Source organism: Octopus bimaculoides, chromosome 6 (assembly GCF_046866305.1).
Source record: "Octopus bimaculoides isolate indiv1 chromosome 6, ASM4686630v1, whole genome shotgun sequence".
In the NCBI taxonomy this organism is placed as follows: Eukaryota; Metazoa; Mollusca; class Cephalopoda; order Octopoda; family Octopodidae; genus Octopus; species Octopus bimaculoides.
Window position 1 is genome coordinate 74,572,336 of NC_142933.1, and position 25,793 is coordinate 74,598,128.

Consider the following 25,793-nt stretch of genomic DNA (forward strand, 5'->3'; position numbering starts at 1 on the left):
TATTTTCGTTCTTTCGATACCATTTATGTTTTTCAACTTACATTTATTCAACTTTCCATGAAAGCAGAACTGAGTCAATATTATATGGAAATCTTGTGTGAAAACTTATGAATTATAAATTTGCTCAGTATAGTTGTCTTACTAAAAGAGAAATATTTAGTGAGATTTCTTCATGAATAACATTAAGTTCTCAAATAGTCTATGATGATTACTAAATTAGAAAATTACCTATGATAGAAATATATTATTTTTTCAAAAGTCAGGTGCAAGTTTGTAGCAATTATTAAATCTTTGGTATGCAAGCCTAATAAACACATTAGATGATATATAACTCTTGAAAATCTTCACTGCTTATGATCTTAATGCAAAAATATTAGCTTTGATGTAAGCATAAATACAACTGCTTAAGATCATCTTTTAATTCTTTTAGAAACATTTGAAATATTCTGAAGTATTTTTCTTTTCTTGCCATCTTTTTAAGACTATGGATTTACTAGGAGGAGAGGATTCCCAGCCCCCTGGCTCCAGCCCCTTTTAGTCACCTCTTACATCATGCAGGGAATACGATGACTGCATTCTACTGATTCCCACTCCCCAGTCACAGTGGGGTTTGCTAGTTAACCCATAGCTGGGACCCTTACAGGTGCTACCACTCCAGGCCAGAGTAGACCTGAGAACAAAAGTGGCTAAGAGGGGTGTACGGGAGGGGTAGTACCTCTGACGGGGCAACAGTCGTGCTCCACCTCGGAGTAGTTGATCTGCTTTGGTCCCCACCTGCACTCAGCTCTCACTTGTGACTTCTAATAGCTATTTGTATGCAACAGCCCCACGCCCCGGGCAACGGCTTTAACTACACTCCTTAGACCCTGAAACCAGGACCCTAGGGTCCCACTACCAGATATGGTTTATAGTCATACCCCGGAAATGAATAGAATGCCTGATGTGTGTCTTATTGTGGCTACCCACTCCTAAATAAAAAATGGGGAATAGGCCTGGGTATATGTATATGGGACTGAATCTAAAACCATATGGTTGCAAAGTGAGCTTCTTAATCACTCAACTATGCCTTAAAAATAAACCCTGCATGGTTCTAAATTTGTAATTTACTCACTGAACTTTAAGGTGTCTTTTATTATTTTGTGAAGCTAATAAATAAGCATTTAACAATCTTCTGATTTGTTATATTTTAGCTATTGTATTGCAATGCTGGATACGACAAATCTTGGCCCGGAAATTGTTGGAACGTCGAAAGAGAGCTACACAAATCATTCGCAAGTAAGTCCATGTTGTTAAATCACTTTCGGTATTGGAGAAATAGTTGGAACTCAAAGTTCTAGAAACTCTTCTTGAAGGTAAATCATTCTCCGTGGTTAACATATATAGAGATTAGTTTGAATTGTTGTGTAGCAAGGAGAAAACATGGGATGGGGCTAACTTCTGGAGAGATACACTTATTATGATGAAGATTGGGTGTAGTTGCTTTGTAGCCCTAACTCAACCTTGATCAAGCTTGTATATTATCAAAGGTATTCTAGCTATAACCATCCAGTTGACTTGTTATATTAGGAACTACATTATCTAGTCTATCCTTTTGTATTTAAGAAAATAGGGTGTGATTCAAGGGGTGCTTGGCTGCAATTTTAAGATGATATATGATGGCATAGATGTCTCCTAGTTAACTCAAAACAGACCTAAGGTTTAGTATATGTGTACAATATGAGTGATAAAAGAAACATAGACAGGTATGATATATTTGTATAACTCCTTTGTGACCATTCTGATGTAATATATGTTTTAACAGATTTTGAGGGATTTAGTAAAATAATTAACTTTGTTGTTATTAAATTTATATTTGGAATACAACAAAACATTCATACATAAAATTAAGATGGAAGGGTTTTTTCTTGTTTTTTTTTTTTAATTTATGAATACTTTAGAATATTAACCAGAGTAAGTTTCAGGAAGGTTGGTTTCAAAAGAGTTAAGTGGAAGTGATATAAAGCAAGCAAGTTTCTAGGATGTGGACACACTTGTGATAATGTTTAGAGAAGGTAGACAAAATTTTACAGATGATCAAAGAATTTTTTTTAACAGAGAGCTATGCCTGCCAGAAATGTAGATTTGGTCCTCAAAAATGTCACTTCTACAAACATTTTTTTATTGAAATTTTTCCCCATTTTACTTTAAAGGTACATTATGCATGTAATTTTATTTTCACAATCAGTTAAATAATTGATGTATGACTTTTTCTCTATCAAAGTCTTAATGACAAATATATTCTTCTTAATCCATTGGGTATAAGTTCAATATATTTTATGTAAATGATAAAGGATGTCTCATTGCTATGCTCTTTTTCACATAAATGCATTCGTCTAACCTTGTCATTGATTCCTTCAGAATGTCTTCAATTTGTGCTAACCAGTGATTCTGCTTTGTGTTTTTAGATTCATCAAAGGTTTCATGTACCGCAAAAAACCAGTGTGTAAGGAAAATCAAGAATTTGTTCAATATACTAAATATAACTATCTTCAGAGACTGAAAACAAAGCTGCCAAAATCTGTTTTAGATAAATCCTGGCCTCCATGTCCAGAATTACTTCAAAAGGTAAGCTTGTGTGTTATTTTTTTCTTAAATAGTAACCTGTAAAAATAAGTTTTATTACCCACCTAAGTTAGATTTTAGTTTACATTTGCTTAAAAATTGTGTGTATGTTGAGGCAGATACATACAGTGTGGTGGTGATGATGAACTATTGAGACCTCTATAATTCTAGATATCTTAACATACATGCAAGATATCACATTAATCTTCAAAATTATTTGATTGATTTTATTGCAGAACATTTTCTCTTAATTCTATAAACTATTACTTTAACTATGCTTTTGTTCATAGACGTCTACACTGCTGTGTAAACTATGTATGAGAAATATGGTGTTGAAATATTGTCGTAGTATTTCTAACGAAAGAAAAACTCAGGTAAGATTAATATAGTTTTCTTCCTTATTCTCTGAGAAACAGTAAATTTATTTCCAAGATAAGAAGCCATGATGATTCTCTGAAAAAGTAATGCAAGAAGGGGAGAGTTAAAGGGAGAAGTGGGTGGACTGACTAAGAATATTTTCATGGGATAAAAATGAATCCAGGAGTTTCTGAGGTTGATGAAAAACTTTGAACATTCTCCTGAAAACTGGGTTTGCACTCCTAAGCAAACTTCATTCCTGCACTTACGTTTGTGGAAGCTTACTTTGCAACCACATAGTGGTTTCAGAACAGTCCCATCATATGGCACCCTTAACAAGTGTTTCCAACAATAACCCCAGGCCAAATAATGCCTTGTGAGTGAATTTGGTAGATGGAAAATGTGGAGAACCCCACCATATGTGTATGTGTATATGTATATTTGTGTCTATCTTTGCTCCCCACACTCATGCATCCCATATGATAACTGGTGTTCATTTGTTTATATACCCTATAACTAGCAATTCAGCAAAATGGTCTGATAAAGTAAGTACCAGGCGTAAAAATAAGTACTGGGGTTGATTTGTTTGAGTGATTTCCTTCAAGGTGGTGCTCGAGCCCAGTGTCTGCAACAAGTAAAAGATAATACATTTGTCAAATGATGAAACAGAATAATGCCAAAAATTAAGGATTTAAAAAACATTGGAAAGTTCTGATGAGAGGTCAAGACTGGAATAAATTAACTGGAATAAAAATGTAAAATCTATGCCATTCTCAAATAAGATTTCTATCATGGAAAACGAAGCACCATAAAAACTTAGTTTAAATGAACTGCTATTTCTTGAATGATCACATAAGGGGATCTGCTTTGGTGAAGCCCATGATTATTTTTTCAGTTTTTATTTCATATGCATAGGTGCCTGTAATATGATGGCTTCATTCAAATCCAGTATGAAATAGCTATTTATCACACATCTATTAAACATACTATAATTTTAGACAGTGGTATAAGTTTATTGAAATATGTTTAAATATGAAAGACTGGAACATACTGGCATTGCAGGAGAATAGCATATAAATTTTATGTGTCACACACTGTTGTAATCCTAATCTGAAGTAGTGTGTGTGCACGCATGTGTATAATATCACCTGATGATAACTGGAGAACATACGATCTAAAAAAAATATGTAATTGAAATGATAAAGAAATATATATTGACTAGTCCAATTAAGATTAATTAGTAAAAAGCTTAGATATATGTGGCATACAAAATAATTTTAACATTTTTTTTAATGGATGAATACAATGGAGAAATGCTTAGGTTGTAGTTTAAGACACCTATATGAACAAATGGATACTAAGTCAAAAGATGATACTGATAGTGTCAGTGATTACTGGGATGAAAAATTTTTCTGTAATTGTTGTCAATGTGTTACATCGCATCATTAAATATTTTCCTAATATTTTTGCAGATGGAACAAAAAGTTCTTGCAGAACGGATATTTCGAGGTCAAAAGGAATCCTATCCATTTAGCATTAAAGATCCTTTCGTCAACAATCGTCTAGGTAAATTTTTTTTTTTTTCTGTATAGAATAAAAAGAGTAAAATAGAAAGTAATGCTGGTTCACATTACAATGTAAGTTTTTGTCTCATGTGAGAACTGTTTTCATATAATGAATATGTTTTGGCAGTAATAAAATGTTTGTTTTATGTTCATTTTTGTGAATGATATAGGATAGTGGTAAACTCCAAGAAAGCTGAATCTACAATTCAGTTTCAATTTTTGGTTGAGTCATTTCACTTTTCTTATTTCTAATGCCAGCAATTTCTGACTATAGTCAATAGCTTTGAAAATGTTGGGCCCACAATGCTGATTTGTGCTTGACACATGGCATGAAGTAATGACCCAAATACCTTTTGAAGATTATGGTATGTTTAATAGATGTATGATAAATAGCTACTTCATACTGGATTTGAATGAAGCCATCATATTACAGGCACCTATGCATATAAAATAAAAACTGACAAAATAATGATAGGCTTCACCAATGCAGATCCCCTTATGTGATCATTCAAGAAATAGCAACCAAATTTCCCTCATTTCAAACCAAACTGTTTTTATGAATATACAAGATGATCACAGCTGGATTGTTTTTGATTATTGCTCTGTTTAATCAGATTAATCTGGCAATAAACAAAACAAAATATTTTGTAAATTTTTAACATTCTTAATATCAATGGTATATAGATATAAAAATGAGAAATTTACGAGACAAATATAAACTAGGCATGGCTGTGTGGTAAGAAGCTTGCTTCCCAACCACATGGTTCCAGGTTCAGTTCCACTGTGTGGCACCTTGTACAAGTGTCTTTTACTATAGCCTCGGGCTGACCAAAGCCTTGTAAGTGGATTTGGTAGATGGAAACTGAAAAGAGCCTGTCATATATGTGTATATACCTATGTGTGTCTTTGTGTTTGTCCCCCATCACCATTTGACAACCAGTGTTGGTGTGTTTACGTCCCCGTAACTTGGCGGTTTGGTAAAAGAGATCAAAAGAATGAGTACTAAGCTTAAAAAAAATTAAGTTCTGGGGTCGATTAGTTCAACTAAAACACTCTAAGGCAGTGCTCCAGCATGGCTGCAGTCAAAAGACTGAAACAAGTAAAAGAATAAAAGAATAATTTCGTGATACATTATCTGCAAAACTAGATATGACTATTTGAACAAATATAGCTTTCAGATTTGACCATTTTGAATAATAGAGTTAACCTGAAGAAGAAAGCATATGCAATGGTTCTTTGATGGAACAATACAGTCAAAATTTTATTTCTTTCTTCAGCAACACACCATGAACATCTCAGAACATCTGTTTTTGATGCTACTATAAAAGCACAAAATGAAGAAATTGTGGTAAGTTATCCAAAGCATGCTTCTGTTTATCATCTTTTCAGAACTGAAAACAAATAAAGAACAAATTTATCTGAAATAATGATATTTTCTAGAAAAGAACCAAATAGATGTTGTGTTTTTGTCATTGTACTATATTGATAGTGCATTTATATGTATACACCTGTGCATGTATACTCATTTGAAACTGAAATCTTTTACTTAATATATATTTATTATATTTTGTTGTGTCTGGGGAGCATCATTTTCTTATTGTGCCTTAAAATTTAACACACTTACCGGTAAAATTTCCACTTGGTGAGTGTGTTAAATTTTAAGGCACAATAAGAAAATGACTCTCCCCAGACACAACAGAATATGTTTCAACACACAAAATCACATAAAAAATGTTGCAAACCAAATCCAAAAACAAAATATTTATTATATGTAATGATATTAATTCTTCATCTGTTCTTTCAATCATGTTGAGGACATAGCTGCCTCTCTAATGCTGGTGCCTCAAAAAACATACCCAGTAGACACAAAGTGTAAGTTGTGAGGACTCTTTAGTCTTATTGATGACATGACACCTCTCTAATGCTAGTGCCACACAAAAGCACCCAGTACATTCTGTAAAGTGTTGTTAAGGAAGGCATCCAGCCATAGGAACAAAATTTTAAAAAATATCAGTGTTGAAGTTTGCTTGAAGCATTGTATATTAGGTATAAAATCTGTATGTTATAGAAGACTATAGCAATGCAGGTTAAACATCAAGTATCAACAATAATAAAGTTATTGAAGTATTACTTCAAAAATATTTAGTCCAGGCATGGCCATGTGGTAAGAAGCTTGCATCCCAAACGCATGGTTTCAGGTTCAGTCTCACAGCATAGCAACCTTGATCAAGTGTCTTCTATGATACCCTCTGACCAACCAAGCCCTTGTAAATGGACTTTGTGAACACAAACTGAAAGTCACTCATCATGTGTGTGTGTGTGTTTATGTGCCTTGACATTATGTAATGGCTGTAAGCAGTGTACTTCATTTACAGTCTTCCATGAATAACATTTCTGATCATGAGGAAATATTACCTTACTTGGAAACAGATGAGGGTTGGCAACAGGAAAACCCATTAAATCCACCCCGTTAAATTTCATCCATCCTTTGTGGCCATGGCAAAGTCAACATTAAAATGATGATGATTTCAGGTAAAATACCCTTTTTCAGTCTACTGAAGGTGATGTGATCCAGTTCCATAACAGATACTTGTCAAAAAATCTGCACTTACCAAATATCCTTCACTGTATAAGTATATAAGTATTTGAGCATTCTTCACTTATATCAGTTACCCCATCTTGATTGAATGCTTGCAATAAAAACTTAAATCATAGGTTAAATAGTGACAGATTCTATTGTAATTACTTTTAATGTGAACCAATGAGGCTCGTGTGCTCTGCTGGATGTGTAATGTAAGTGTTTATATTCGACAGAGTTCTAGTGTATTAAGAGAGAAGTTAGGTATAAGAGGAATTAGATGCTGTGTGCAAGAAAGAAGACTGTGCTGGTTTGGTCATGTGATACAGATGGATGCCAACAGCTCCATAAAGAAGTACTGATCTCTAAAAGTAGATGGAACATGTGGAAGTGGGAGACCCAGGAAGAGATGGGCTGAATTACTGAAGAATGATCTCAGGATGCTGAACCTTTCAGGCAAGATGACAAAAGACCAGGATGCCTGGTGCCTTGCTCAACTCAAGAAGACCTGCACTCCATGGCAAAAGTGTTAAACCCGGTCAGCCTGGTGGAGAGGATTGACCTACAAGAGTCGATGCTGGTGCCACATAAAAGCACCTGTGTGGTGCCACATGAAAGCACCCAGCACACTCTGTAAAGTGGTTGGCATTATATATATATAATGTGCTGCAGAATAGACTTTTAGCCAACACTGTATAGGTTAAGGTAAACCACTTTCCTGTATATACCAACATCTTCCTTTGTGGAAAGATACATACACATATTCATACACACATACATGCACATACATCAGCTGATATATAATTTATATATATTCTATATGAATTAAATGATATATACAATATCGTCATCATCATCATTTGATATTTACTTTCCATGCGAGTATGGGTTGGGCTGTATATACATATGTATAGAGAGAAACAAATAGATAGATAGATGAATAGAAAGATGGATAGACAGACAGACAGATGAACAGACAGATTGGATTAGATTGGATTGGATTGGACTGGATTAAGAACAGATCTGTAAGTCATTTTTTTTACTGTGCACAGGATGATTTATTACTAGTTAACAGATATCATCATGCTTCAGCAATTATAAATTAATTGCTGAAGCATGCTGAAATTATAAACAAGAGCCACAAATTCTTGTTAGATTAATTAGTTTGCAATAGCTTTGGCTGATGAGACAGAACAACGTCAAAACACCTGGTGTCTCCCCTTATGGTAATGAATCAAAAGTGTTATGAATACACATTTGTTGGGAAATAATTGTTCACCTCTGATGAAGCACATCAGCAATTAACATATTTGTGTTCAAATCTGCAAGAGCATATTAAAAATGTAAGTCATTGCTTTGATTCTCATGGTACACCACACAAATGGCGATTTATTACATATATGTGTGTGTGTGTGTGTATATGTGTGTGTGTGTGTGTGTGTGTGTGTGTGTGTGTGTGTGTATACATATTATATTCTGATATGCTCTCTCTCTATATATATATTGACTAGATTGGCATGGTTGAAATACCTCTGTTGTATCTTCTTTGATAGTGAATTATTGAAATACAAGTAAAATTTAAAGATGTTACAATAATTTTTTTAAAATTTATTTCTGTTATGAATAAAACAAAGAAAATAATGTCTATGAAATTATGAATTTATGCAAAATTACCTGGTTTGAATTCAAGTTATTGACCAAAAATTGAGTTGTTTATTTTCCCATGCAACACTGAGAATCCTTCTACTATAAACAATATAGTCCTGTGAATATTCCTTCTACAATCACACATACACACACACATATATATGTATACCTAGTCTGATCAATGAGTATCCGGACTGTTGCCATAATAACGAAGCTAAACCACACAGTGAAACCACTTGGCAAAGATTGACCTAAGTTTAAACATTCTAGCTCACTTCTGCTGTTTACAGCAGTGTTTGGAAGGAAGTGTGTAGTGTGTAATCGTCACATTGACCATGACAGAGAAAGTTGAGTAGAGAATCTGCATCAAAATTTGCCAAAAGCTTGGCAATACCTGCTCAGAGGCCTAAGCAAAGTTTTCAAAAAGTTTTCCTCTTGATACAGCCAAGGAGTCTTGTGCAACTGAAACCTGAGTGTCCTTTTGGTCAGCTGAGAGCAGTTTTGGCACAAACTTGGCAGACATGCATATCATACCCAAATCTTCAGTGATAATGGACTGAACCATAACTAATCTGCACATCCTCTGATAACTCACAGATGGTGATTCAACGATTTCCCCTCACAGCTGTGCACACATCTATGATGTTCTTCTCAGTTCTGGTGGTTGCAGATCTCCCAGAACGTTCATCAATATTGACATTTATTTGGCCATCTTCGAAATGTCTGCGATTCATACACTTTCTTCAACTTTGCACAGGCCTCTGAGCAGGTACCGCCATGACAACTTTCTCTGTCATGGTCAATGCAATGATCACACACTATACACCTTCTTTCTAAGCACTGTTGTAAACAGCAGAAGTTGCACATGCACAGCAGAATTCAAGTTCAGTCTTTGACAAATGGCTTCACTCTTTGTGCTTTAACTTTGTTACTATGGCAACAGTCCAGATACTTTTTGATCAGACCATGTGTGTATATATTATTATTATTATTTTATTATTTTTACTTTGTATTTTATTATACTTATTTATCGTGTATTTACTTATTAATTTTTTTCTGTATGTGACTGGATTTTCATGGATGAATTCATGAACTTTGGTTCTTTTCTCTAAATTATATATATATATATATATATATATATATATATATATATACACTGGCTTACAGGACTGAATTTGAACTTTAAAAAAAATCACCCCAAAACTAGGGGGTCGTTTTATATACTCCATATAAAATCTGAACCATAACTTCCTGTGGTTTAAAGTAGCACCAATGGCAATGGAAAACAATATAAAGCAGTTGCATAGATCCTATGGTCCTACAGCACAGTATTTTCTACTGATACTTGGACAAATCGATGAAGAACACCGTAAAACATTCACATAGATCTTATGGTTGTACAACTCAGTATTTTCTACTGATACTGACATGTATGTTTGAGAAGCTGGATTAATAGAAAAATTATATTAAAATAACAGCACAGCAATCTTAGTGGACAGACACCAGTCACCATTTGCAACAGCTGGCAAACAGAAAATGTAAACAATCAGCCCATTCAACCATGTCCCAGGTCTGTTCTGTTTACACTGCTTCCTTAGAGTGCTCTCTCTCATATAGCGCCCAACCATCCGAGGGCTTTCAGAACAAGTGTAGTTTACAGTAACTAACCTACTTCATATGGCAGATTAGCAGCATGTATCAGTACCTTCTGTGACTGGCCAGTTTGTGTCGGTCAGACCAATCACAATAAACCTTACTTTTAAATGTTTACAGACAGGGTTTCTTGAAAAGGCTCAAGTTGTCACTCTTTCATAAGCAGTAGTACTCTCACTGGGTGAACATTAATTTCCAGCGACTGTAAAACCTCCCTCATGGCTCCAAGTGATAAATGAAGGAAATATGAAGCTGGTTTTAAGCTGAAAGTGGTAGCATACACCAATTACCACAATTGTGCTACTGCAAGAGAATACAGTGTAACTGAGAAGATGGTAAGAATTTGGAGATTAAATTAAGACCTATTAAGGAATGTACCCAGGACAAAATGTACAATGAGAGGAGGCATTGCAGACTGACCAATTCTAGATAAGTATGTAACAGACATGGTCTGTGAGCAGCATCAAAATGGATACGCTGTTTCAAGACCAATGGTCTCATGAAGCAAGACAAAATTTACAAATTAAAGAAAATACTAGCAGTGTACTTTATAACAACATTTCTAATATATTACAATATGATACATACTGTAAGTAAACTTGTAAATTCATTTCAAATAGATGGTGTTATTATGGTGTACTTGACACCATGTTAGTTCCTGTAAAATAAGTGACGTCTAAGTGACATCACTAGGGTAGTGATTACACCATTTGATGTGTATTATAGTAGGTAATTTATAATATTTGACTACTTTTTAAAAAAGAACTGAATAAATTTTCAGCAACCAAGACTGCAGAATTTACTGATTGAAACATACTTAAAATGCTATTGAAATACAAGAAAAGTAGAGATATCAGGGGCTGCTGGGGAAGCTGCAGCTCACCGATAAACAAGAACCTCGTACCTTCACCACTCAAGCTATTTTCCAGGAAAACTTGGGGTTGTCTTATGCACTCAGTCATATTATATACCAGCATATACAGTATATGTATATATATATTTATATATATATATATATATATATATATATATATATGTGTGTGTGTGTGTATACACACATACACACATACATGGTGTCTATAAATTATCTTTACTACTTCCACACTCCTATACTTCAAATTGTAATGGTAATTTATAGACACCCTGTACACACACACACACACACACACACACACACACACACACACACACACACACACACACACACATATATATATATAGGTGTGTGTATATTTATTCCTATGTGTGCAATTACATTCTTATTCCTAAATCTATGCAGAATAACTTTAGTAAGACAATTATCTTGTAGTATGCAACTGCTGTTACCAAGTATGATCGTCATGGTTACAAGCCTCGAAACCGTATCCTCATTGTTACAAACCAAGCTCTCTATGTTTTGAATGAAAAAGATTTCAAAGTGAAGGATAAAATAACTTTCATGCAACTCAAACGTAAGTATGTTCCTTCAGTCATTGTGTTCTTGTTCTTTTTGAAGTGTCATTTGGTTGCAAAAGAGAATTTCCTTTTCCAGATACTGGGTGGACATAAAGTCAGGTACTTATTTTAATAAAAATTACTCACTTTATGCTTTTCTTTTGCAAACCCTTAGAGTGAATACAGAAGAGCATATGGTGTTAGTTACCTATTGAATTGTGTAAAGCCTGCAAATGATAGCTCTTTTTTATGCAAAATAACTTTCAAGATTTTGTGCACAGATCTCCTTAAGAAAATGAGTCTTTGTGCTGCTACATGAAGAAAAAGATATGAACTTTTATTAGTGATTTGATGCACTGTATTCACTTTATCCTCTGACATACTTGGATATCCTGTTCTTTCATCATGTATGGAACTATCCATCCTTCCGTTTTTGCCACTCACTTTTCCCAGGAAGGTCTTGAGGGTTAGAGTTCTCAAAGGCATCTCTTCCATAGGGTACTATCAGGACCAGTCCTCATTATGCTTTCCTGTTGGATTCCCAAGCATGATCAACTGAGACAATGGATATTATCCAACCATCTCACTCACAGTACCCCTAGGTCTCCTGCGAGTTGGCATGGCTTGAAGAATTTTTCTTGCAATCCCTTCCTGCAGCATTCTAACCACATGTCTTTTGTATCAGAGCCTCGACCCCTCAATTCAGAGAAATGGAGATTGAGAGACTCCCTGATCTTCCATTTATACTTTTGTTAAGTGTTAGAAAGTGCATTTAGGAACATTGGTGCTCCAAGATGCATGAAGCTCATAATATATTTCACAAGGAATTTGTTCAGATATCTTTTACAATCTTTTAAGCAGTAGTTTTGATAGAAATTTTCCTACAATTGAGTGTAGGTAAATTCCTTAGTAGTTTCCACAGTCCTGTCAGTTGCTCTTATAAATGGTAACTATCTATGCATTCTTGAATTGCTGGGGTAAGTTACCACATTGCCCCATTCTCTGAAGAATTAGAGAGATCTGTAGTATAATTCATTCCCATAATGCTTTTTAGACTTCTATAGTCTTGCTGTCGATACCAGGAGCTTTCTCTGATTTTATTTTACAGTTTAGTTACTTGTCCCTCTATGTTCAGCAGTACATCCAAACTGATATCTTCTAGAACTTGTGAAAACATCCAGAGTTTCACAAGAAACTATTGAATTTGGTTGTATTGACATAAATGATCTGAAGGCAAACTCCATCATTAATGAAATTAAACTGCAAATCTGTAGATTTACATTGACATCAGAATTATTTACTACAGCACCATCTGCTATCACTTCAGTTATATTGCTAAACTAAGTATTAGATATCGCTTATTCAGTGCCTCAAAACTAGTTGATTAAATGCCTCTTTGTCATTTGGCAGAGTATTGTACTACCAGCAAAGAGGCAGTTTTCCAACAACTGGCATTGCCAAAATGCTTAATATACATTGACTCACTCCAGAGGGCTGAAAGTTTAAGTACTTTTCTCAGGAGCATGTCACGCATACAAATAGTAAGATCACTGTACAAATAAGTACTTTGTTATCTTGATCTGAAACATGAGACATGTGCAGCCCAGTTTTCATTTTTGCACTATGATAACACCAAACTGAATAAATCGTATATTCCCATATTTTGGATGGAATGAGATGATGGAGGCTCAGCTGTTTGGACTCATTGGGTTTGGCATAGCTTACTGGACATTGAAACTGTTTGGTGACAGTACTTTTTGGCACTGGTGACAAACACACGCACACACACACACGCACACACACACACACACACACACACACACACATATGTGTCCAGAAATATACACGTACAGATAGAGAAAGAAAGAGTGAGAGAGGGAGGAAGACATTGCAATTTATTAATTGAACTCTATTGACATAAGCACTTCTCCTCACACACGTAAAGGGAGAGAGAGAGAGCAAGTGAAATATTAAAAATGCCTGATGTTAAATAAGTCAGCATTAAATCAGTGGTGCCAAAAAGGCAGGCCAAAACAGCTATATGAAAACATCTCATTCGTTTCTATGGGAGCTTTTCACTGTTCGTTATGAATGAATTAAGAAAGTCTTGTTTTATTTTTGTTTGTGTTTTTTTATGCAAATTTCCTCTAAGTCCATTTATTTGCCTAATTCCAATAAGAGCATGTCAGATTCTATATACCATTTTGTGCTTTTGTATATAGGTGTAATGACCAGCCCTTTGACAGATGGTATCTTTGTTGCTATAGTAACAACTGAGGAAAATGGAACCAAGGTGAGTGAGCTTGTTGTTTAAAAGCATCTGTTATGCAACTTTTAATAACCTGACTAATTACTTAAAAATGATGGTATGAAATTGCATGACTTAAACAGGATTTATCTAATTATATTTTAACTACTAATGCTACATTAATTATTTTGATAACGATCATAAGCAAGAATGTACATTGCCACACTTTAGGATGTGAAACTACTACAACCTATTTTGCGAAATTAATCTATCTACATCTCTATACTAGACAGTGTTATATTTTTCTCTTACTTCGCTATAGAATTATTAGCAACTCTTTGTAGTGAACGCTATTAATTGACACCATATTAAAATAAAATTATAAATGTTTCTTAAATTGCATAGCAACTATTTATTTTTCTGAAAATAAAATAGCCAATAATTTAAATGGATAATTTCTAAATTAGAAGTTACTTATTATATTCATGAGATAAATGTAAAATCTGAAGTAAGTAGCAATGGTTTACATTGGACACAATTAGTCTATAAGAGAGTTGGATATAACCTCATTGCTGCAATGAGTGTAGAATCTAATATTTTGGATTTTACGATTCATCTGTGCATAAGAAAAGGAGCAATATAAAGATTGGTGATGTTGTCACATAGGCTGGAGGCAGTTAGCAACACTTTTTTTTTTAATCCTTATTTCACTCATATGAAAGACAACGACCTGAAATGTTATTTTCTACACTCATTCCTCTTGGTAAATGAACTTATTAATACATCTATGATTATGTTGGTAGTGGTTTTTTAATTTCTATAATAACCAGCTGGTGAGGATTGAAGTAGGTTTTTCTTTATTCTTACTGATATTTTTTTGCTTTCTTTTGTGTTGAAGTCTTGTTGATAATTACACTATATATGTTAACAGTGTTCAATTAAGGAAGATAGAAATGTGGAAATTCAAACATTTCCCCAGTTTTCATGAATAATGTCGACTTTGATATAGTTTACACTGTTTAGTATAAATCTTTCAATTTGTTTGTGATATGTTTAAGAGACCATTATCTTATCTTAATGAGAAGCATTTTTTTCATAAGTTGAATTTTAAAATGGAAAGCTTTCTTAATTTTCTACTTATGCTATACCAAAATATTTGTGTAACTAGTAAACAGAAATACTAGAGTACCAGACTAAATGCTTTTATATTCTTAGTTTAGTTCCTGTTGTGATTAAATTGGGGTCCCCCCCCCCCCATGACTCAAATAAATTCTGATATTCTGGGTTGATTCAATATATTATATACTATAGTTTAATAAAGCTTTATTTGACCATATTTGAAAACCTTTTTTAATTTCCTCCTACATAGTCATGAAGAAATGGAAGAAAAATATTGTAATCAGTTTAACTCTTAATTACAGCTTTTGTTTCAATTAATTGTGAAAATAATGAAGAATTTAGTAAAATAACATTTTAATTATTAAACTGGTTTAGAACATAAATTAACATGAGATTTTTGACAGAAGGTTTTAATTTAGACAGAAAATTTGTATCATAGAGCCAAGAGAGCAGGTTGATATTAAAAATGACATTCTAGCAAATTTAGTTTACTTACAATATTTTGACAGTGATTCATGCTTCTATCAGATGAAATAATTTTACTTATCTGAGAATGTAAACATTTTATGGTAGGTAAGAAATTACAAATGGATATATATACAATTTCATTTGAAACTTGATAATATTTTATATCTTGCGGATACAATCTTTTGTTATTTCTTTGAATAATTGTAATTGTTTTTACTAGCCAATTATCTTAGGCATGTTTGTACTCTAGTATCACAAAAAAATATATGTGATTGAATCTATCCATGGTTCTCCAACATTTATCATCTCTTCTTCAAAATTGCTAATTTCCATCGTCTTATTTAATTTTGAACCATGAAAATGTTGACTATAGAATATATAATTTTCATAAGTAATTGCTTGATTAAAAAACTGTATTGACTGAGTGTTTTGTTTTCTTCATAGCTGTTATCTGTTTCTAGGTTAATTTATACTACATAATACTTTGCAAAACAAAACGAAATATTACACAGTATAAATTACTGGTGATATAATTGTCATTGCTCAATTGGTTACTAACACAATACATTACAACTTTACAATACATCATGTTACAATTTCCTTAAAAAGCCTACATTCATTTTTTATTATTATTATTATTATTATTATTATTATTATTATTATTACCATAGAGGAGGCAAGCTGGCAGAAACATTAGAAGACTACACAAAATGCTTAGTGGCATTTTTGGCCATCTTTGCCTTTTGAGTTCGAATTCTGCCAAGGTCAACTTTGCTTTTCATCCTTTCTGGGTCAATAAACTAAGTACCAGCTGAGAACTGTGGTTTAAAGGATTATTGTTATTAAGGCTGTGAGCTTTAATAATATCAGATAAAATGCTTTGCAGCATTTCTGGCTTTACATTCTGCGTTCATATCGCAACAAGGTCAACTTTGCCTTTCAACCTTTCAGGGTTGATAAAATAAGTACCAGTAGAGCACTGAGATCGATGTAATCAACTAGCCTCCTCCCACAAAATTTCAGATTTTGTGCCTGTAGTAGAAAAGTTTATTATTGTTATTATTATTAAGGTAGGGAGATGGTAGAATCATTTGCATGCTGAACAGAATGCTTAGCAGCATTTCATCCAACTTTATATTCTGAGTTCAAATTCTACCAAGGTCGAATTTGCCTTTCATCCTTTCGGGGTCAATAGAATTAAGAACCAGTGGAGTACTGGGGTCAATGTAATCAACCTAACCCTTCCCTCAAAATTTCAGGCCTTGCACCTATCATAGAAAGGATTATTATCATTATTATTATTATTATTGCACTTTCTTCCCATTCACATGACATTTCATTGAACTAACGTTTTATTTCTTTCCCCTTCATTTTGCTATCTCAGTCTGGAGGTGAGGATGATGATCCTGATTACGATAAGGTAACACCCATACCCTTCATGAAAGTACTTCCTCCCTTTACAGACTTTATGATTCTTATGACCATTTCTTCAAATAAGCATGATTCAACTTTCTTTGTAACTTTACCTCCAAAGAGATGTTTTATCTTATTTTCTTTCTGAATATTTATTGAAAGTTTGCTTCTAGCCAGAAATGATTCTATTTTCAGTAAAATGTATTTCAAATGTTTTATACAAAGTTAAAGTTGTCTTGTTGGATGACGCAATTCTTCTAGTAAGTATATCTCCTAATATGATTACCAATTTAGAACACTCATCAGATATCTGTAATCCCCTTATTAAGAAATCATTCTAAGATTGCTTCAGTTTCTCATGATATGCTACAGTGAAATATTTTCCAATGCTAGCAGTTTTCTCATTGAAGAAGTCATTGTCAGAACGTACATTCTATTGAATTTGAAATCATGTTCAGAAGACAACATAAACCACATTATAGTCTTTACAATAGTTTTGTTACAATACATTGTATGGTTTCTGAGGAAAATACAATTCCATTATCTGAATTTATAATAGTGACCATTAGCTGTATTGATCTATACCCCTAACTCAGCAGTGATTATTTTTCAAGTATCTGGTATCATTTATTTAGCATGCTTGCAATAGAATTGAAGTGTTACCAGTTAGAGAGGCTTCTCTGAAATGTCAACAGTCAGTTTATATATAAATACACTCACACATGCACACACACACACACTGGGTGTTCCCAAAAATGTGTACTCACATTGAATGATTATATAGCTACCATTTATTAAAATACATTTCATTTTCAAAATTTATCAGAATATACAGGTAGAATTTAATTTGTTTTTTATGAACACCTGTTTTCAAACTGATGACTTTTCTGGTTCAGACAATGCTGATAACACAAAGCAATGGAATTGCAAACATCAAGAAATGTTTTATTTGGTATTTGTGCTCATTACCATTGAATGACTGCCCTCAATTCATCAACCCTTGCTGGTTTTGTACTGTAAACTTTATCTTTTAAGTATCTCCATAGAAAAAGTATTGTGCTGTGAGATATAGTCATTGTGCAGAGTATGCTATTGAGCCTCTTCATCAAATCCACCTGTTTGGCAAAATCTCACCAAGGTAGGCCCTCACATAACATCTTGCCAGAAATAAAACTCCACATCTTCAAAGTCTTCTTGAATGCTTCGCATAATGGATTGTCATAGCAAGTTCAAGTGAAGGGCACCAGTTACAGTACCATAGAAATGAATGGTCCAATTTAATCCTTTTGGTGATAAGCTTTACTGTACTGTAACATGATGTTTCTTTGTAATATGCAGGTTCTCAGGTCCCTAGTGGGTGCAATTGTTGGAGTTAATTGAGCCATTTAATTTAAATGTAACTGGATGATGATAACATGAAGGGATTTTTGTTGGAAAGTGTGAATCTTCTACATGTCTTACCAAGTACCGTTCACAAAACTCCTCTCTTCGGTCCAGATCATCTTCATTAAAACTCCCTCTAAAATTGTCTTTGCACTTTGACTACATTTTCAAATTTAGTAGATACTTTAAGATAAATTTCCTTCGATCAAAATTTAGTCTGGCTCCCTTCGAGCTGGCAGAATCATTAGCATGCTGGACAAAATGCTTAGTACATTCTGAGCTCAAATTCTTCTAAGGTTGACTTTGCCTTTTATCCTTTTGGGGTTGATAAATTAAGTAGTGGAATCACTGTAATTGACTTAACTATTCTCCACAAATTTCAAGCCTTGTGCCAATATTAGAAAGGATTGTTTTTTATAGGTTAAAACTATAAAGAAATAAGAATTGAGTTATCAGCCATTAAAGTGCATATACATTTTGGGGGGAAACCATGTGTGTGTGTGTGTGTGTGGACTGTTGGCAATTTTTCCTTATTTTTCCTTCTTTCTCTTTGGACTTTCCTGTTTCCAGCGAAGAGCTATGCTCGAAATGTTAACAACAACTCATTCCCTTCACCAAGTGTCAGATTAATTTACTTCTTGTGCACATCTATATATATATATATATATATATATATATATATATATATATGGGACTCTCACTCAGGGTAAAAGGCAGACTGTATGACGCATGTGTACGAACAGCCATGCTACATGGCAGTGAAACATAGGCTGTGACTGCTGAGGACATGCGTAAGCTCGCAAGGAATGAAGCCAGTATGCTCCGCTGGATGTGTAATGTAAATGTGCATACCCGTCAGAGTGTAAGTATCTTGAGAGAAAAGCTGAACATAAGAAGCGTCAGTAGTGGTGTGCAAGAGAGACGATTGCGCTGGTTTGGACATGTGGTGAGAATGAATGAGGATAGCTGCGTGAAAAAGTGCCACTCCCTAACAGTTGAAGGAACCCGTAGAAGAGTTAGGCCCAAGAAGACCTGGGCTGAGGTGGTGAGGCAAGACCTTCGAACATTGGGCCTCACCGAGGCGATGTCTACTGACCGAGACCTTTGGAAATGTGCTGTGCGTGAGAAGACCCGGCAAACCAAGTGAGATCGTTGCCAGTGCCCCTGGACTGGCTCTTGTGCGGGTGGCACATAAAAGACACCATTTCGAGCATGGCCGTTTTCGTGCGGGTGACACGTAAAAGCACCCACTACACTCTCTGAGTGGTTGGCGTTAGGAAGGGCATCCAGCTGTAGAAACTCTGCCAAATTAGATTGGAGCCTGGTGTAGCCATCCGGTTGCACCAGTCCTCAGTCAAATCGTCCAGCCCATGCTAGCATGGAAAGTGGACATTAAACGATGATGATGATGATGATATATATATATATATATATATATATATATATATATATATATATATATATATTTATGATCTGTCTACTTGCATGCCCACCTTATGTTCAGAAACTACAAAGTGAACACCAACAAAACCATACCTATTTTTATTTACTGCTAGATGTGTATGACACTACTTACCAATCAAGAAAACTGTAAAAAGACAAAAATTAGAAAGGAAGTAGTTCTCTCTCTCTTTTTCTCTCTCTCTCTCTCTCTTTCTCTCTCTCTCTCTCTCTTTCTCTCTCTCTCTCTCTTTCTCTCTCTCTCTCTCTCTCTCTATCTCTCTATCTACCTATCTATTTCTCTCTCTCACTACCACGCTCCCTTCTTTCAATAGGTGAATGGCAAGGGGTAGAAAATAAGAGTCACACATGAAGGAAAAGTAAAGACAGTGAAAGTGATGATGGCAACCATTTATTTTTTTTGTATGGCTTCAAATGCTCTGTGTATTCTCTTTTGTCTTTAATTTTCCATCTCTCCTTCTGTGTCTCTCTTCCACTCTCTCTCTCTATGTATATATATATATATATATATATATATATATATATATATATATGTGTGGGTGGGGTGTATTCTTAATACATACCTATTGATTTAAAGAAACTTCATTTCCCAAAATTACTCGGTGTAAAACCAGTATTTCCTTGGATGCAACCATCGCTTTACAAAGTTAACTTTTCCTCTAACTAACTTTACACACACGCTATATAAATGAGAGTATATATGTGTGTATGTATTTGTGTATATCATGGAAAGGCTCCAAAACAGTGCAACAGATTTGATTTTCAACAGGAAGGTTTTTGGTAATTAGTAATAAAAAAATAAACTCAACTTTTAGATCACCAAATATACCTCTCTCTATCTGTCTGTCAGGGTTTCTCTGTCTTCTATGCCTTTCCTCTCTATGTATTTACCACACTATTTAGCTCTCTCTCTCTCTCTCTCTCTCTCTCTCTCTATATATATATATATATATATATATATATATATATATATATATATATATATATATATATATATATATATATATACACTTCTTATGCATGCTGCTCCTCTTCTCCCTCTAGATACTACATGTAATGCAATATTGAGAGTGTCTTTCTATCTCTATGTACATTATTTACATGACTTTATTCTTTAAAACTATTTCACATGACTTTATTCATTAAAATTTATTAAGACTTCTCACAACTTTGAATGATGTTTTCCTTTTGTTTTGTTTAAAACTTCATCATCAATATTTTTGCTTTCATTTTGTGATAGACAGCTCTCATTCAGAAAATACTAGCTTTCCAAATCCTGTTTTCTGATTGGGTAAAAATTATCAAACTTTAAACCTCTGCAACACTTTACTAAAATTTTTCCAGAAAGGAATCACACCAATTAACCAAATTTGAAAATTTTCACTTAATTTTCAGATTTCAAAATCTGTGACAGCAACAGAAGAAATTTCTCTCTGTATATATTTCTCTCTGTCTTTTACACTTTTCTCACTGTAAACTTCCCCATCTCTGTATATATTTATCATATTCTCTCTCTCATTCTTTCTCTCTGTACATGTATATCACTCACTCTGTGTGAGTGTGTGTGTGTGTGCATGTGTATAAGGAATTTTATCGGGGTGACAGAATCAAAAGACCCTCACAAAACATCAGCAGCAAGCTAAGAAAAATCTTTACATCTATGCACCAAATGGGAAAACAAAAACTTTATTTACTGGGACATTATAAATTGCCCCAAATAATGCACTTGGTTGGGCTAACCTCACAAAATTTGCTTGATGAAGAGGGGGATTTTGGACACCCTGCAGGTGACAACATACCATAATGCTGGGTTAGAATACATGTTGTAGAGAAAACATCTAGAATGATGTTTTATGGTCATGACACACACCATATTAGAAGGTACTGCAAACTCTGGAGATTCATTGTCACTTTAGCAATTTCCTGTATTCTCATACAAGTTTAACTGCCTTGAATTTATGTTGCCACTGAGTATATCGTGAGAAAACAAGAGAGTGTGTCTAGTGTGCACACAGCTCTTTCTCACTTTAAAAATCCTTGCACTAGTTCAGCATCTGTCTCTAATGAGTAAGACTACATGAATCATAATTGACAGACCTCCAACTAAGAATTAGTCTTGTTGTGGTTTACATCTGTAATAATAAAATATCACTTCTTACATAGTTTCAGGCACATGGAAGGTATAGTATAGGCAGGAACAGTTGCAGTTTTCTTTCCCCAACATTACTGTGTCGCTTGTTGAAGTGCTACACAGTCAGAGTTTTCATTTATTACTGATGGCCAAAGCTTCTTGGAGCCATAGACTGAAGATCTCTCATTGAGACCATGGTGGTATTGCAAATTTGGAACTATGTATTACAACCAGTTGCATAGCTTCAGGTTCATGGAAGGTGTAGTACAGGTGAAGTCAGTCATAATCTTCTGCCCTTACATCATGCCATTGCATCTTTTGATGAAGTGCTGTGTAGTCAATCATAGTCTTTATTGATGATTGATACTTTTTCAAACCACAACTAACCAACCTTTCATGTATGCAATGGAGGTATATGTTTGCCACAATGAAACGCTACCACTTCCATGGCTTCAGGTGCACAGAATGTGTATATTAGCTGGAGCAGTTGTGATTCCCTGCTCCCCTGTTGAGATACCATATGGTTTAAATCATTGTCTTCATTGGTCACCAGTGGATGAACATGATCATTTTAGACATCTTTTATTTTCTTCTTTATTTTGTACTTGCCAATGTTTGTTGATATAAAGGCATAGCTATTGCACATGTTTCTTCAAGTATTGCTAATATACTCCTTCTTCTAGACCATACAGCACATTTCTGATTCCAAAATCATCCTGGATTTGGATGCAAATGATAACTTTCTTTGTAACTTTACCAAGAATTCAGGAACTGAATAAGTTCTTAAAAGATACCAAATGATTGTCTGAGATGAATACACAATGACTTACAAAAGAGTTCTAGAGGATGTGTTTAGCAATAGATTTCAACTGGGTGGGGTAGCAGTAACATTGTCAGATAACTTTCATCAAACTCTGCCAGTAATTCCAAAAGAATCAAGAGCAATGAAATCTAAGTTTACCTTTAAATTGTCATCACTTTGGACCAAAGTTAAGATCATCAAACTATCTACAAACATGAGATCCATCTTTTTAATGCCAAAAATTTATTACATGTTGGGGAGAGGAGATTTATTTTTGTGTAGTACTGACACCATAAATTTAGCTCCCATAATTGTATTGATTCAAGCAGTTGATCAATTGACATTGAAGGTACTCCTCAACTTGCAACATCATTCATTAGCTAACCTATGAGTCATTGTGCAAAAAAAAAAATGCTTGAATTAACAGCATTAACTGGGAGCTGCTGCAGGCACATCTAGGAAACAGCCATAGCTATTATCCTGTGAAATTTTTCAATTCATTGGGACCTTTAGGTTTTTGTCGTCACACTCATTTCAGCTCAAAAGAGAATCTCCAATAATACTACTGCCTAATTTATATCAGCTCTGACTATGCAGTGGCACAAGACTAGTGGTTAAGAAAATGGCTAATGCTACATGCCATTGGCAAATCTTTTCTCATTGAGTGCATCAAAGGAGAGGATGCGATTACTCTCAGAAATTTCATTTATACCAACAGATCTGCCTTTCAGTTTAGGAGACTTCAGTTTCTAAAACAGCTAAACTGCTATGTCAATCAATAAATCTCTGATGCTAAACTGCTTCTTGAAGAATACTGCTTTGTTTTATTTAGGATACTTTTGAGGAATACTGCCAACTTTATGTGTAATGTTCAATAACTGGAAGCCCCATAATCTTTTTATTTATGCTCCTGTTGGTAAAATCAAAAATATATTGTGAGGTGTTGACATGACAGTGTTGAGAAGTGCCAAGGTTATGAAGAGTACACGTTTATCATATAAGCTGAGACTCATCACAGCTGTTGATGCCATTTCTTTATCATTGCATGTATTGCAGTCCCACAATTTAGATGTATGGGTTTGCTCTGAGTGTACTTGTTGTTGCAGATGATAATAGTTTTATTTCCATAGATGCTTTACCTCCCAACACTCTAGATTTTTGCTTATTTTTCAAATGATTTTAAGAATTTAGCATTAAGAATAAAAGATAATATATTATGTTTAATAATAATTTCAAATGAAATGAAATTGTTTTCAAATTTAGTTAATTCTGTGTTCTTATCTAATATGTTTGATTTAGATGTATGTCAAATACATAACTGAACTATAAAATATATCAGACACTGGACTGTTACAAACATAATGGAAAGCAGATTCATTTCTTGTTTGAAAGATAACTTTCCTAGAGAAATGCAATGGTTTTCTATTCGACTGAATATACCTTCATTAAAAATAATTCTGGGCCACTATCAGCTACTTTCCAGCCTGGGCAACACTGTGTATTTTGTTATATAAGAATTTTTTTAAATGTATAAACTAGTTAAAAATCAATGATGAATGGGTAAGTAAAACATGAAAATAAAATAGATATGTTGTCTTTCCGCATTTAAAACCAAATCTAATAATCTTTAACATTTTTCCATATTTGCTTTTCTGATAGTCTTGAAATGTTTTGCCTGAGAGTTATTTCTCATGATTTTTTTTTAATCATTTTCACTTGTTTGCCTTTGTACGCTTGTTTCTTTTATATCTCATTTTGTGTCATTAAATGGTAATTGAAATGTACAATCTGATTATTGCTATGTCTTCTTAATTTTCTTTTAAAGCTGATTTTTTAAAAAAACTTTGTAATATAATAATAACTAAAATGAGTTTTCTGAACTGTTGTAAAAGTATTTCTAGCATTACTCAGTAGATGAAGTTAGTTTTGGAGTAACTTATGTCTTGGTTTCCTATTGTCACCAGAACATTTGATAATCTGAGAGATATAAGTAGCTGTTCCAGTTGCTCAATATAACAACTATGTGTCTCTTAGTAGCTGTAAAAGATACTTTTAAGAACATTTTTGTTGTTACGTAGCTCCACGTTAGCTCTGATCCAGCAGCTCTATGGTATGCAGGTAATCAACCAAATGACAAGACAATCCCAAAGCTGTCCTTCTAGTTATATTACGCCCACCTATCTAGCTAAAGGCCATACAGTAAGGAATTATGTAAGCTGCCCTGTGACAGTCAGGGCATGTAACTACTCTATTGTCCAGCCTGGTTTTGTATGCCTCCAGATTCAGACAGTAGTGACAGTTAAGGCAGGCAAATTAGGCTTGGTCAGAGCATGACAGCTGTTGTTTCTTTGCATTTATTGTTGGTGGTGTGTATTGCAGCAATGATTGCAGTTAGTGAGGCTTTTGATACTGCAAGCATTTATATGTATATATGCTTTTTTTTATGTTTGACTGAGCTAAGTGGTAGAGATAATGATTTTATGATACTGTTCTAGCTACTTTGTAATCACAGGTCAACTCTGATCCAGGAGACCTGTGATCAAAAACATTCTGGTTGTGACCATCCCATTTTTTTCAGAAGACCACTTTATACAGGGTGCCTTTCTTTTTAAAGATAGTGGGCTATGATTTAAAGGAGATATATCTATATTTCTTCCAGGTCAAACCACCTTGTAAAGACCCCCTTATTGGCTCATTACTGCTCTTTTAATGTTTTGCCATGCTGTATATGTGACTGGTTGTTTTGAGTTAATTTTGTATGTAGTGGCAAGGATCTGTAAGGGTTGAAGTTTGCCACAGCAACAAATTGTACCGTTCACATATCTAGGTGGTACTTCATTGTGAGTGTGATCTCTGTACAACTTTTTATAATTAGCAATATTTGTTGGTATATTTTGTAGTTTATGATGTAGAGATTGGCAGCCCATATAGGG

General features: G+C 34.1%; 1 protein-coding gene and 1 long non-coding RNA gene across 7 annotated transcripts in view; one reads left to right on the top strand and one right to left on the bottom strand.

Annotated features, from left to right (window-relative positions):
- LOC106882562 (unconventional myosin-Ic) overlaps positions 1-25,793 on the top strand; it is a 179,063-nt gene that overhangs the window by 146,502 nt on the left and 6,768 nt on the right. For 4 of the 6 annotated variants that reach the window (XR_016242318.1, XM_089354097.1, XM_052968713.2 and 1 more), the window contains 8 exons: positions 1,191-1,275; positions 2,445-2,604; positions 2,892-2,975; positions 4,431-4,524; positions 5,801-5,871; positions 11,711-11,852; positions 14,058-14,128; positions 17,055-17,090. Coding sequence is in view for 5 of the 6 variants with exons in the window: in XM_089354097.1 (XP_089210223.1) it covers positions 1,191-1,275; positions 2,445-2,604; positions 2,892-2,975; positions 4,431-4,524; positions 5,801-5,871; positions 11,711-11,852; positions 14,058-14,128; positions 17,055-17,090 (743 nt within the window). In the remaining variant the exon portion in view is untranslated. The remainder of the gene's footprint in view (positions 1-1,190; positions 1,276-2,444; positions 2,605-2,891; positions 2,976-4,430; positions 4,525-5,800; positions 5,872-11,710; positions 11,853-14,057; positions 14,129-17,054; positions 17,091-25,793) is intronic. The other 2 variants (XM_052968715.2, XM_089354098.1) reach the window with 1 other exon arrangement.
- LOC149135259 (uncharacterized) lies at positions 2,988-15,795 on the bottom strand. Its single transcript, XR_016242321.1, has 2 exons — positions 15,699-15,795; positions 2,988-3,583 (listed from the first exon to the last, which is right to left on the bottom strand). It is a non-coding gene; the product is annotated as an uncharacterized LOC149135259 (long non-coding RNA).